The sequence below is a fragment of the Zonotrichia leucophrys genome, chromosome 4 (assembly GCF_028769735.1).
Source record: "Zonotrichia leucophrys gambelii isolate GWCS_2022_RI chromosome 4, RI_Zleu_2.0, whole genome shotgun sequence".
Classification (NCBI taxonomy): Eukaryota; Metazoa; Chordata; class Aves; order Passeriformes; family Passerellidae; genus Zonotrichia; species Zonotrichia leucophrys.
In genome coordinates, this window is record NC_088173.1 from 64652498 (window position 1) to 64667041 (window position 14544).

The 14544-nt window shown below is 49.8% G+C and overlaps 1 protein-coding gene across 1 annotated transcript in view; it reads left to right on the forward strand.

The window, feature by feature from the left end:
* Positions 1 to 14544, forward strand: part of SFXN5 (sideroflexin 5) — a 103230-nt gene that overhangs the window by 10853 nt on the left and 77833 nt on the right. Inside the window, exon 3 of the mRNA XM_064711942.1 lies at positions 6260 to 6337. Coding sequence (XP_064568012.1) covers positions 6260 to 6337 — 78 coding nt within the window. The remainder of the gene's footprint in view (positions 1 to 6259; positions 6338 to 14544) is intronic.

Genomic DNA, 14544 nt, shown 5'->3' on the forward strand with positions numbered 1-14544 from the left:
AGAAGATAAATCAGTGTCTGATGGGAGTGGAGGTGAATCCCATGGAAAATGCTGGGAAATGGGGTGATACTCAATTTAAAAAATATTTTAAAAATATTTTTATTTTATTGTAAATATTTTTATTTTGAATTTTTTACATCTTTATTTTAATCCTTTTTTTTTGGTGGCTGTGTGCTCCATGGTGGCATCCTGTGGGGGGGGATGGAGGGGTGAGGGGTGTTGAGGATCACCAGTACCACTCCTCCCTTGGCATTTATTTCTCTATAAAGCAGATTCTGTGCACAATCAGGAACTTCCTTGTGCTCCAGAGGTCCCTGAGGAGGGATCCTGGGGGGATGGCCCTGGGTCCTGCTGGGGCTGTTCTGCTTTTATCTGCTGGGGACACTCACCCTGTGGCACCGGGCACAGCTGGGGGCACAGGGGCTGCTGCAGCACAGCCCTGGCTGGGGTGGCAGTGAGGTGGCACTGGTGGCAGCAGTGGTAGTGAGGTGGCAGTGCTGGCACTGGGGTGGCAGTGAGGTGGCAGTGGGTTGGCAGTGAGGTGGCAGTAGTGGCAGTGCAGGCAGTGGTGGCTGTAGTGGCAATGGCGTGGCGGTGAGGTGGCAGTGCTGGCAGTGAGGTGGCAGTGGTGGTAATAAGCTGGCAGTGGTGGCAGTACTGGATATGGTGGCAGAGAGGTGGCAGTGGTGGCTGTGGGGTGACAGTGGTGGCCATGGTGGCAGTAGTGACAGTGGGGTGACAGTGGTGGCAGTGAGGTGGCAGTGAAGTGACAAAGGTGGCAGTGCTGGCAGTGGGGTGACAGAGGTGGCTGTGGTGGCAGTGGGGTGACAGAGGTGGCAGTGGGGTGGCAGTGAGGTGGCAGTGAGGTGGCTGGCAGCAGTGGCAGTAGAGTGGCAGTGCTGGCAGTCCTGGCAGTGGGGTGGCAGGGGTGACAGTAGTGGCAGTGAGGTGGCAGTGGTGGCAGTGAAGTGACAGAGGTGGCAGTGCTGGCAGTGAGGTGGCAGCAGTGGCAGTATCGGCAGTGCTGGCAGTGGGGCGACAGACATGGCAGTGTGGTGGCAGAGCTGCAGCCCCTCTGGGGAGGACCTTTGGTGCCTCTCCTTCAGCTTTAGTGGCTCTCCTTCACCCCCAGTGCCCTTCCATTGGAACCGTGTCCTGGCAGCTGCACATCTGCAAACTGCTGCCCTCAGAGGGACCCTGTGTCCTGCAGGGTCACCACTGCTGTCCCCAAGGTGCCCCTCAGGGTGCAGGGCCTGGCCTGGGGACATGGGAGGGACAAATGATTGCAGTAATAATTTAATTGCTGTGGATGAGGAAGGTTCCAGTGCAGGGCCTGGATGGGGATGTGTGGGGGCCAAATGATTGCAGTAATAATTTAATTACTGTGTAATGGGGAAGGTCCATGGGGAAGCAGATACTCTGATCAGGGGGACTCATCCCAGTGCCATGAGCACCCTGTGGGAAGGAGGGAGCGCTCGCAGTAATTCCCAGTGAAATCAGAACCCAGGAGAGCTCCAGGGGCTGCCTCTTGCTGCCTTTGCTGTGTCTCATTGTTCGGAGCCTGGAGCTGCAGAGCATCTTGCATTGCCATATTTGGGGCTGAGATGGAAGCAGGATTAGATGTATGTTATTTATATGAACCATACCTTCTTACTCAGCAGATTGCCTGTCTGTGTTTATTCAGTGTCACAGCTGCTGGCTCCACTCGAACAAAAAGTTTCTGGCTCCTCTTGTCTGTCACTGTGGATCCAATACAATGGGGCCAGCTGGAGTCAAGTCTGGTGTCTGTGTGTCTGTGTCATCCTGGGGAGCCCAGGGACAGAGCCCAAACTGGGCTGGGCCACAGCTGCCCCTCCACAGCTGCATCCATTCCTCCAGAGCTGCATGCCCCCAATACATCCCCCCAGAGCTGCATCCCCCACCCAGAGCTGTGCAGCTGCTGGTGGTGGCCACGGGACCCTTGGATTGGGGTACATCCCCCCCCTTGGGTTGGGGCACATCCCCCCTTGGATTGGGGTACATCCCCCCCCTTGGATTGGGGCACATCCCCCCTGAGCCATGGCTGGGCTGGAGGTGGGACCCCAGAGCTCAGGGCACACAGAGATCCTGCCCAAAATGCCAGGGTGACAACAGTCCCAGGGTGACAACAGTCCCAGGGTGACAATCCCAGGGTGACAATCCCAGAGGTGATGCCAGGCTGTCCCTGAGCCCAGGGTGACAATCGCAGGGTGACAGTCTGAGGGTGACAGTTCCAGTGTGAGCCTGGGGTGACATTCCCAGGGGTGACACCAGACTGTCTCCTGAGCCCAGTGTGACAATCCCAGAGTGACAACCCCAGAGTGACAGTCCCAGGGTTACAGTCCGAGGGTGACAATCTCAGAGTGAGCCCAGGGTGACAGTCCCAGAGTGATAATCCCAGGGGTGACAGTCCCAGGGTGACACCAAGCTGTCCCCTGAGCCCAGCTCATCTCTGGTGTCCCCAGAACCCGGTGCAGGCCTGGCCCTGCAGTGGCTGTGGCAGGAGGGTGGTGCTGCTGGCACTGCCCTGCTGTGCCCTGTGTGTCACACCTGGGCTCTCAGGCTGCTGGCACTGCCCTGCAGTGATGGCCCTGGCAGTGATGGCCATGGCAGTGCTGGGATGGTTGGAATGGTCTCAGAATTCCAACCTGAGCAGTTCTGGGGTTCTGTCCCTCCCACTGCTCAGGGGCTGGGCTGGGTGCAGCAGCTGGCAGGGCTTGCTCCGTGCTCTCCTATCCACAAGGTCCCTGCAGGTGCTGTCCTGGCCCTGGTGACTCCAGTTTGTGCCCAGGAGCCCCTTGGCAGGGGCTGGATCCAAACCCAGCAGAGATCCCAGGGATGGGGGCTCATCCCAGCTGGGGTGGCACATGCACAGCCCCCCCAGGCTGAGGGACCAGCCCTGCCCCATTCCCTGCCTCTTTCCCAGCTGGAATCTGAGCCCTGGCCCATTCCCAGTTGCAGTCCCAGCCCTGGTGTTTTCCCTGTCCCATCCCCAGCTGGAATCTGAGCCCTGGCCCATTCTCTGCTCCTTCCCCAGCTAGAATCCCAGCCCTGGCTCATTCTCTGTCCCATCCCAGTTGGAATCCAAGCCCTGGCCCATTCCCTGGCCCATCCTAACCCTGGACCATTCCCTTCCCCTTCCCCAGCTGGAATATGAGCCCTAGCCCACTCCCTGCTCCTTTCAGAGCTGCAGTCCCATCCCAGTCCCATTCCCTGTCCCACCTCAGCTGGAATCCCATTCCCTGCCCCATTCCCTGTCCCTTTCCCAGCTGCAATCCCAGTCCTGGCCCATTCCCTGCTCCTTCCAGAGCTGCAATCCCATTCCCTGTCCCTTTCCCAGCTGCAATCCCAGTCCTGGCCCATTCCCTGCTCCTTCCAGAGCTGCAATCCCATTCCCTGCCCCATCCCCAGTTCCACCCACAGCTGGAGCCCTGTCCCAGCTGTTTCCAGCTGTTTCCAGCTGTGCTCCCTCTGCCGAGGCTGGGCTGGGTGCTGTCCCTGTCCCTGTTCCAGCTGTTCCTAGCTGTGTTATCCCTACCCTGCCCGTGCTGTCCCTGTCCTTGTTGTCCCTGTCCCAGCTGTTCCCAGCTGTTGCCAGCTGTGCTGCCCTGCCCTGCCCGTGCTGTCCCTGTCCCCAGGGCTGCAGGAGCTGCTGCTGCTGGCAGGGCTGAGCTCTGAGCACATCCTGCTGCAGATGGTCTGTCTGGCACCCCTCGGTGAGAGCTCAGACCCCAGCAGCCACCACTAGAAGTGCTCGAGGATTTTCCCTCTGAGGAAAGGGGCTCTGCAAGGAATCAGACACTCCAGGCAAAAAAAAACCCAAAAAAACTAAAAAAACCCCAAACCCATAAAAATAACCCCCAAAAAAACGTGGTTGTGGGTTTGTTTTTAATCAGGGATGCTGTAAAATCTCGAGTGACACTTCATCCCACAGGCAGCAGCAGCAGAGAAAGCAAACACCAATAAACATTGAAACAGGGGCACAACCTTGCAGAGAGCTGGGGCTGCTGCTGAGGAGGAGCTGTGGTGAAATGTTGATATCAGCAGCCATGGATGGAGCTGTGGTGAAATGAAATGTTGATATCAGCAGCCATGGATGGAGCTGTGGTGAAGGGAAATGTTGATATCAGCAGCCATGGATGGAGCTGAAATGAAATGTTGATATCAGCAGCCATGGATGGAGCTGTGGTGAAATGAAATGTTGATATCAGCAGCCACGGATGGAGCTGTGGTTAAGGGAAGTGTTGATATCAGCAGCCATGGATGGAGCTGTGGTGAAATGAAATGTTGATATCAGCAGCCATGGATGGAGCTGAAATGAAATGTTGATATCAGCAGCCATGGATGGAGCTGCAGGGAGCAGGGAGAGGAGCTGGATATGCCTGGCACTTGGAGCTGGTGATGTGGCAAAGTTTGCTCCAAAACACCTGGGTTTTTGCAGATTCTGGTTAAAAAACCTGCCTGACTGTCCCAGAAGGAATAGGAGGCAACCCTGAATTTTCCCTAAGTTTGGAGGCTGGGGGTGTTTGCTGAAAGCACCTGAGCAGCTCAGAGCTGTGTGAAAGGATCTCCTGAGCTCAGTTTAACATCTTGTTCACTTTCTGTGCCACCCTTTTGTCCCCCTCAGGACTTCCTCCTTTCTTTCTCTGTAATAGTATATATTATTATCGATACTCTATAATAGTACATATTTTATCCATATTATATACTTTCCTCATTCCTTTATCTGAAAAAGTCCCTGTTGGACATATTACAATATATTTTTCACAGTTCTGTTTTTTTAAAGTATATAGTCTTATTTGTAAAGCCGTCTTTTGAAACTTATTTCTGGTTCTGTTTTTCTCTCAACAATGCCTGTCTTATTCTATATACTTTTTAATTACTATTTCTTCTCTTAAAGTTTGCATACGGATATATGTTTTTTTTCTCTCAACCATGTCTGCCTTATTCTATATATTTTTAAATTGGTATTTCTTCTCTTAAAGTTTCCATACAGATACATACTGTGTAAACTTTCGGTTAAGTTTTGAACATTTTTTACAAATCTGTTTCCCACAGTTCCCCTCTGTCCCCGTGGAGCTGGGAGAGGGAATTTGTGGAGACTGAGGTTTTTAAAAGCCAGGCTGAGCTTTTTTGTTTGCTGTTTGTTACCATTCTAAACAAGATGGGATCTGGCCAGGGTTGTTATAGTAACTACTGAGATTTCCTCAAGAGAAAGGGAAAAAATAGCAGCAGCCCCATTCATGCCTTGCTGCAGCTCTCCATTCAGAGCCGCTCTGCGAGAGGGGAGGGGACTGCAGGGACAAAACCACGTCCCTGTAATGAGCACAATTATTTAATTATGCAGCATTATATATGGTTATATTTATAAATAGAAATAGTAGTTAATGTGATGTAAATAATGGTTAATGCAATGCAATATATGGAATAGATAATATAATATAGTATATAATGATATAATATAGTATTATATGATATATAATATAGTATATAGTATATAATAATATATAATAGGTTATATATTATATAATACTAGTATAAATAGTATATAGTATATAATGATACATAATGTAGTATATAATAATATATTACAAATGATATAGTTATATTATATTATATTATATTATATTATATTATATTATATTATATTATATTATATTATATTATATTATATTATATTATATTATGATCTTATTAATTATATGTTTATCTATTATATAATATATCATTTTCTATTTATATGTAATTATATTTCTAAATAGAAACAATAACTAATATAATATAATATAATATAATAGTTAATATTATATAATGCAATATATCTAATAGATAAAGTAATATAATATAATGCAAGATTAAGTTATATTATATAATTATGTGATATATAATTATATTTATAAATATAAGTGGTAGTTAATATAATGTAAAATAAATTGTAGTTAATATAATGCAATATATGTAATAGATAAAGTAATATAATGTGATGTAAGATATAATATAATATAATATAATATAATATAATATAATATAATATAATATAATATAATATAATATAATATAATATAATATAATATAATATAATATAATATAATATAATATAATATAATATAATAATATTTTTAGCCCCCTGGTCCAGTGGGAGGTGTCCCTGGCCATGCAGGTGAAGATCCCTTTCTCCCCCAGGGTTCCCTGATGTGATTTCCTGGATTCCCCCATTTATCCTGGTTTATTTCCCTTGCAGAGCCGGCTGAAGGAGGCAGTGCAGCTGCTGGAGGATTACAAACACGGCACTCTGCCCCCAGGAGTCACCAACAAACAGGTCAGAGGGGAAAACCCTTCCATTTCTGCTTCTTCCCTGGGGAGGGCTCTGCTCAAGGGCATTTCTGGTGTTTCTGGGGACAAACACTGACTGCTCACACTGTTACAGGGAAAAAATGTCAGTTTTTTAGCTGGATTAAAGTTTTTTGTCACTGCTGTGAGTTCTTTAGCAGCAGCTGTGTGGCTCAACCCTTGCCCTGTTCCTGTAAAATAATTTCAATTTGTCCCCAGATCCCAATCTTGTCTGGGCTGTTCCTGCACAATAATTTCCATTTCTGTCCCAATTCCAAACTCGTCTGGGCTGTTCCTATACAATAATTTCTATTTCTGCCCATATTCCAACCTTATCTGGGCTGCATCAGCCCCTGCTCTGTTCCTGTGCAATAATTTCCATTTCTGCCCCAATCCCAGCCTTTGCTGGGCTGCACCAGCCCCTGCTGGAGCTGTGCCAGCAGCAGTGGGGACATTCCTGCCCCAGGGATGGGAGCAGGAGGGTGTGGAATGCTCAGGGATGGTGTTCCTGAGGAAAAGATCATTTTTGGGATGTAGGGATGGGCTGGGTGATCTCTCCAGGACCACATCAGTCCCATTTTCTGGGCTTTTCCCCCATATTCCTCTGCAAGCTGTGGAAGCAGGGATGAGGATTTTAGAGGAATCAAACTGCTCTTGGAGTATTTTACCTGCAAGTCAGTGCTGTGAAACAAAAAACATGCATTTTTTGGTGGGTGTTACCTGAAACTCTTCCCCATTCCTGTCCATGTTACCTCAAACTACTCCCCATTCCTGTCCATGTTTTTTTCCCAGAATATGGAGTTTTTGCCCAGAATATGGAGGTTTTTACTGGTAATATAGAGGTTTTTGCCTGAAATATGGAGGTTTTGCCCAGAATATGGAGGTTTTTACCCATAATATGGAGATTTTTACCTGGAATATGAAGTTTTTGCCCAGAATATGGAGTCTTTACCCAAAATATGGAGGTTTTTGTCTGAAATATGGAGATTTTGCTCAGAATATGGATGTTCTTACCTAGAATATGGAGGTTTTTACCTATAATATGGAGGTTTTGCCCAGAATAGGGAGTTTTTACCCAGAATATGGACATTTTTACCCATAATATGGAGGTTTTTACTTGGAATATGGAGGTTTTGCCCAGAATGTGGAGGGTTTTGCCTGAAATATGGAGGTTTTGCCCAGAATATGGAGGCTTTTCCTGGAATATGGAGTTTTTACCCATAATATGGAGTTTTTGCCCAGGTTGTTCCAGGCTGCTGCCAAAGCTGGGATTGGCACAGGGTGTGCTCTCTCTGCTGATCCTGCCAGGAGATGGAGAGCACAGACTCCACCAGGGCTGTGGGATCTTCTCTTGACCATGACACCAACCCAGGGGCTTTTCATGGCTCAGTTTGTGCATCCAGCACAAAAGGACCCAGCTCTGTGTGATTTCATGTCCTGTAAAGCTGGATTGATGTCAGGACTGCCTGAGAGGTTGAACTCCCCAATAAACAGGGATGGAAGTGCTGGGATGGGAGCTTTTCCCCCACACCCTGTAGGTCAGAAATCTTCTTTCATCTTTTTTCCCATTCACAACTATAATTCCTTCTCAGCAGAGACAAATAACAGGAGGAAAATTAAGGAAATTCAAACTCCTGCTCCCTTCAGAAGGGGCAGCTGGTGTGGAAGGTGCTGTGCTGGGGAACAGGAACAGCTCCCACAGAAAATCAATGGGAAATTGTCACAAGGCAGTGGCTGGGGCTCTCCTGGTGTCACTGTGCTCTTCCAGGCAGCACATGATGGGGAGGAGAAGGGATTGAGAAGGAGGAAGGGATGGGAAGGAGAAGGGACTGGAGGGAAGGGACTGAGAAGGAGAAGAGACTGAGGAGGATAAGCGGTTGGGAAGGAGAAGGGACTGGGGAGGAGAAGGGATTGATTGGGGAGGAGAAGGGGTTGGGAAGGAGAAGAGATGGGAAGGTGGAAGGGATGGGAAGGAGAAAGGATTGGGAAGGAAAAGGGACTGGGAGGCAGGAGGGAGGGAGGGATTAGGAAGGAGAAGGGACTGGGGAGGAGAATGGATGGGAAGGAGGGAGGGATTGGGAAGGAGAAAGGAACTGGGAAGGTGGAGGGATGGGAAGTAGAAGGGGTTGATTGGAAAAGAGAACGGGTTGGGAAGGAGAAGAGGTTGGGGAGAAGAAGGGATTGGGAGAAGTGGCTGGGGGGGAGAAGGGGCTGAGGAGGAGAAAGGATGGGAAGGAGAAGGGATTGATTGGGAAGGAGAAGGGACTGGGAGGAAGGAGGGACTGGTAAGAAGGGGTTGGGAAAGAGAAAGGATGAGAACGAGAAGGGGCTGGGGAGGAGAAGGAATTGATTGGGGCGGAGAAGGGATTGAGGAGGAAGGGATGGGAATGAGAAGGGACTAGGGGAAAGGAACTGGGAAGGAGAAGGGTTTAGGGAGGAGAAGGGATTGTTTGGGAAGGAGAAGGGATGGGAAGGAGGGATTGGGAGGGAGAAGGGATTGTTTGGGAACAAGGAGGGAAGGGAAGGAGGGATTGTGAGGGAGCAGGAGTGAGGCAGCAGTGAGTGAGTGAGGGAGCAGGAGTGAGGCAGTGACTCAGCCCCATCTGCCCGAGGCAGATGACACACAGCCACTCTCTGTGACAAATGACACACAGCCACTCTCTGTGACAAATGACACACAGCCCTCTCTGTGACAAACCACTTTGCAGACTTTTGACCCACATTTTGCAGAGTGACAAAGCCGGGATCTTCCCAGGGTTCATTCAGAATTCCACTGGGGGAGAGGCTGAGCAGGCTGGGAGGGAATCCAGGGCAGGGAGGGGAAGGAAATCCAAAACACAACAGAAGACTGAAGAGAGAAAATATAATGGCAGAGGATTTTTCCCCACCTTGTGCTGATAAACACAGTGGAGTTTTTGCCCTTTAATTGTGAGAGTGGAGCAGCACGGGGCTCATCTGTGCCCCTCAGAGCCCTTGGACTGGACGTGGCACACCAAGGAATGTCTGAGAGGGCTGAGGGAGAGCCACACTCACCTCAGAGGCTCAGAACTGATGGGGTCTCTGGTCTCTGGTGTGGAGATGACCCCGAGGTGTTGGAAAGTCTCTTTTTCCCAGCCCCAAGACTGAAGAAGAAGTCGAGGAATCTCATTCTCAAGGTTGTTTATTTGCTGTTATCTAATTCATTGTCTGTCTGTTCTGCTGAGGTCTGTCCAGCAGGTCGGGTTGGGGCACACTGACACCCTCAGGGCAGTGTTAGCTTTTTATACTAAAATACTTTATTTACAATAATTTTTCAATGCCCATCACCTATGTTAGACAGTCTGTCTCCACTCTAAACCAACCCAAAAGTGTCAACATCACAGCAGAAGGTGGAGGACAAGAAGAAGAAGAAGGACAGGACATGCCCAGATTCTTCCATCCTGCCTTTTGAACCCCCATTCTAAAAACCCCAAAATTCTACTTTTCCAAAATTCTACTTTTTCCACACCCTCAGGCTGGTGTTATTTTTTTATACTAAGAACTACATGTACTTTATTTACAATTACTTTTCAATACCTATCCCCTATGTTAGACAGTGAGCTTCTACCTTAAACCGATCTAAAAGTGCCACCATCACAGCAGAGGATGAAGGACAAGAAGGAGAAGGACAGAACGTGCCCAGATTCCTCCATCTTGCATCTTGAACACCCATTCTAAAACCCCAAAATTCTACTTTTCCACCCTGTGACAAATTCACCATCATTCTATTCAAACCTTTGTGGCTTGTAACTCCTCACACAAAGTTGGGAATTGTTTCCACGGGCTAAAATCCAAGGCACAGGTGGCTGTGACTCCGTGCCAAGGTCTCTGAGCCCCTGCCAAGGTCTGGAGTCCTCCAGTGCTGGAATCCAGGAAATTCCTCTGGGACCCAGGACATCCCTCTGGCTGCCCTGGATGGCTCCAGCCCCTGGCAGGGGGCTCAGAGACCCTGGCACAGAGCCCAGGACCCCTGTTTAGGGGGCCTTTGATCTTGACCCATGGAGCCAATCACCATCTTTATATGAAGAATTACAAGACAAGAGAGTTTAAGTAGAATAATAGTTTGTCATGGGGTAAAAAATAGATTTTTGGGATTTTTAGAATGGGGGCTTGGGGTCCCAAGATGGAGGAATTTGGGTGTGCTCTGTCCTCCTTATTTCTCCTTCTTCCTATCTCCATCTTCTGGGTGATGGTGGCGCTTTTGGCTTGGTTTAAGGTAGAAACTCAGTGTCTAACATGGGTGATAGGTATTGGGAAGTTATTGTAAATAATGTAATGGTAAATAATGGCAAATAATATTATAGTCAATAATGTAATGGTAAATAATGGTAAATAATGTAATGGTAAATAATGCAATGGTAAATAATGTAAAATAATGTTATGGTAAATAACAGTAAAATAATGTTACAGTAAATAATGCAATGGTAAATAATGGTAGATAATGTTATGGTAAGTAATGTAATGGTAAATAATGATGAATAATGTAGGTTTTAGTATAAAAAGATAACACTGCCCCAAGGCTGGCCAGTGTGCCTCTGTCTGACCTGGGAAGGAGAAGGGGTTGGGAAGGTGGAGGGATTGACTGAGGAGAAGGGTTGGGAAGGAGCAGTGATTGGGAAGGAGAAGGGATGGGAAGGAGAAGGGACAGACCTACAGCAGGTTGGAGAAAGAATGTTATAGATAAGAAATAATAAATAACCCTGAGAACAAGAACAGAAGAATTCTGACTTCTTATTTGACTGCCAGAAAAGAGACTGGGAAAAGAGACTTTTGTGTGTCTCAGAGTCACTGTGGGCAGCAGAGGCTCTGAGAGCCCGGGGCAGGCACAGGGATGGATGGGCTGGGTTCTGAGAGCCCAGGGATGGATGTGCTGGGTTCTGAGAGCCCAGGGATGGATGTGCTGGGTTCTGAGAGCCCAGGGATGGATGTGCTGGGTCCTGAGAGCCCAGGGCAGGCACAGGGATGGATGCCCTGGGTTCTGACACAGAAGCAGCTCAGGGCAGAGTTTCGGAGCGTCGATCCCCCCAGCAGGAGCAGTCCCCCCCTGAGGAGGCAGCTCTGAGCCCAGGCAGACGAGTTGTTTTGACAGAGCTCTCACCAAGCTCTGTCTGAGGCTCCGCGCCGCAGCAGCCGCGCCTGACAGAGCTCGAATCCCTCTCATTGAGGAATCCACGGCGAGTTGGAGGAGCTGCAGCCTCCAGCAGCTCAGCACAGCCCCTGGCGCCTGCTGAGATGGTTTCAGCACACGAGGAGCGGCAAACACAGAGCCTAGAGCTATGTCACAGCAAGCAGCTCCTCCACACGCAGCTCCTGACAGGGTTCTGGTGGAGCCAGCCCCGCTCCGCCGCGTTCCCCAGGCAGCTTTTTCCAAATGAGCTGCAGTGCCACAGCCATGGGCTATCTAAAGATATAAAAATCCCTCTCAGGAGCTGTGATTGTGCTTGCAGCACGTCCCCAGGACCGTCTCTGGGGCGGTTTGCAGCAGAGATGCTGCAGCACTGGGCAGCAGCAGTGCCAGCCCTGCAGCTCTGCCCCTTCCGAGCCTCCCCACCCTTCCAGAGGCTCCCGAGCTTCCTCCTGAACTGGATTTCACTGCCCAGCAAAGTGCCCATTAACCCAAGGTGGGAAAAAGCCATTTCTAGGGCCTCATTAGCCAAAATGAAGAATTGATCCCTCACCTGTCGATAGCTGCTGCACTGCTGAGAGCTCCTCACTGAGGGCGGCTCTGGGGTTTGTTCCTGCATTAAAAAGATGTTTTAAAAACAGGATTTTCAGCCTGATGTATCAATTATGTGGTCAGCAAAACAGAGGAGGAAGAGCTGCTTGATCAGTATTTATTCAGGGCAGCATGAAAACACACTCCATTTCTTCAGCTGAGCTTATTTCTTTCAGTTTTTATTGAAATATTTAAAAGCCAGGCATGGTTTTTTATTAAATATGCAGCTGAGTGTTTATTAAAATGCCCCCAGCCCCAAATATTCTGTGCAGTGGGAATAGCCCACACTGTCATTAATCCCTCTCTCCACCAGTCTCTTAGGATTTCCTAATTTTTCTTGAAATGAAAACTTATCTTTGGGAATTGCACCAGTTTGGGGTGGTTTTCTGCTCTCTTGGTTGTTGTGGTTAAATATTTGAGGAGGATTAGAGAAGGTGTTTGGGGGAGAAAGCCCCTGATGGCCTTGGGGAGGTGGATTTGGGTGGTGGATCCAGAAATGTTTGATGGAAACAGCAGCTCTTTGTTAGCAGGGCTGGGAAGTTTTGGAAAATTAGGAATTTTTGCTGTGGGAAGCCCAAGGGAATTGTGGGGTTTGGTGAAATTCCTCATCCCTGGTCCTGTGTGAGGGTGAGCGGCAGCTGCTGCCCCCTGTGTCCCCTCTCATCCCCCTGTCCCCAAACCAGGGTCCTGAGGAGGGAGGTGAGGGGGGAAAGGAAATGTGGAGGATTTGTGCTGATGGAGAAACTGCTCCAGTTGTCATTTCTGCACCATCTGTTCCAGCTCTGCAGGTGTTGGTTCATGGTCATGGGATGGTTTGGAATGGAAGGGACCCTAAACGCAGCCAGTGCCACCCCTGCCATGGCAGGGACACCTCCCGCTGTCCCAGGCTGCTCCTGTAAATGGTCCTGTGGTCCCTCAGCCAGGATTCCTCAGGGACTGGGAGTGGGGTGGGCTGGGGGTCCCTCCCTGTCCTGGATGTCCCTGCCCCAGATGTTCCTACCTCAGATGTCTCTGTCCATGATGTCCCCACCTACGATGTGCCTGTCCTGGATGTCCCCATGCTGAGGGTCCCTCTCTGTCCATGATGTCCCTGTCCCTGATGTCCCTGTCCCTGATGTCCCCACCCTGTCTGTCCCTGCCCTGGCTATCCCTGTCCATGATGTCCATGATGCCCATGATGTCCCCATCCATGATATCCCCATACTGAGGGTCCCTCTCTGTCCCTGATGTCCCTGTCCATGATGTCCATGATGCCCTTGTGCTGGATGTCCCTATGCTGAGGGTCCCTCTCTGTCCATGATGTCCCTGTGCATTATATTCTTGTCCATAACGTCCCTGCCCTGGCTGTCCCTTTGCTGGATGTTCGTTTGCTGGCTGTCCCTGTCCTTCATGTCCCTGTTCTGGCTATCTCTGTCCCAGATGTCCCTGTCCCAGATGGCTGTCCCCACCCTGGCTGTCCCTGTCCGTGGTGTCCCTGTCCATGATGTGGCTGTCCTGGATGTCTCCATGCTGAGGGTCCCTCTCTGTCCATGATATCCCTGCCCTGGCTGTCCCTGTCCCAGATGTCCCCGTCCATGATGTCCCTATGCTGAAGGTCCCTCTCTGTCCATTATGTCCCTGTCCCATATGTTCCTGCCCTGGCTGTCCCCACCCTGGCTGTCCCTGTCCTTTATGTCCCTGTCCAAGATGTCCCTGTCCCGACTGTCCCTATCCTTGATGTCCCTGTCCCAGCTGTCCCTGTCCATGATGTCCCTGTGCTGGACATCCCCATGCTGAGGGTCCCTCTCTGTCTCTGATGTCTCTGTCCATGATGTCCCCGTCCCAAGTGTCCCCACCCTGTCTGTCCCTGTCCCGGCTGTCCCTGTCCCCGCTGTCCCCGCCGCCGCTCGGTGGCTGCTCTCGGTGCTGGCAGGGTCTGTTCCCAGGGCTGGCAGGGTCTGTCCCCAGAGCCCCGGTGGCTGCTGCGAGTGGGAAGGTGCAAATGACACACAGAGGGCTCGGGGAGCCAATTTGCAGCAGAAGGTGGAGACTGTAACAGATCCAATTCCAACTGCAGGCAGGGCAGCGATTCCCAAAGAGCCTCCTGGAGGGAACCTCCGGGGTAGAGCTCTCATTTCAGGGAATGGCTCCTGCCCTGCAAGCAAGGCTGGAAAATGCAGCCTGCCAAACAAGGACCAAGGGCCAGCTTGCTCAGACCTGGCCTTTCCCTGCTTTGGGAATGCTGAGTTCAGCCTCCATCCAAAAGGCTGTACCAGCTGCAGGGTGTAATGGTGTGGCTTTGTCCTTTATCCCACTAATTTGTGGGGTTGTATCTGTGTCCTGTGAGTGTGTGAGTCCTCTGTCACCCTGTCCCAGAGCCTAGCACAGCCTGGGGGAACAGCTTGGTGCAGGCAGGGCAGAAATGAAGGCTGAAGGAAACAGCAGCACTCGTTGACTCACTTCCAGCTCCAGAGGGACTGAAA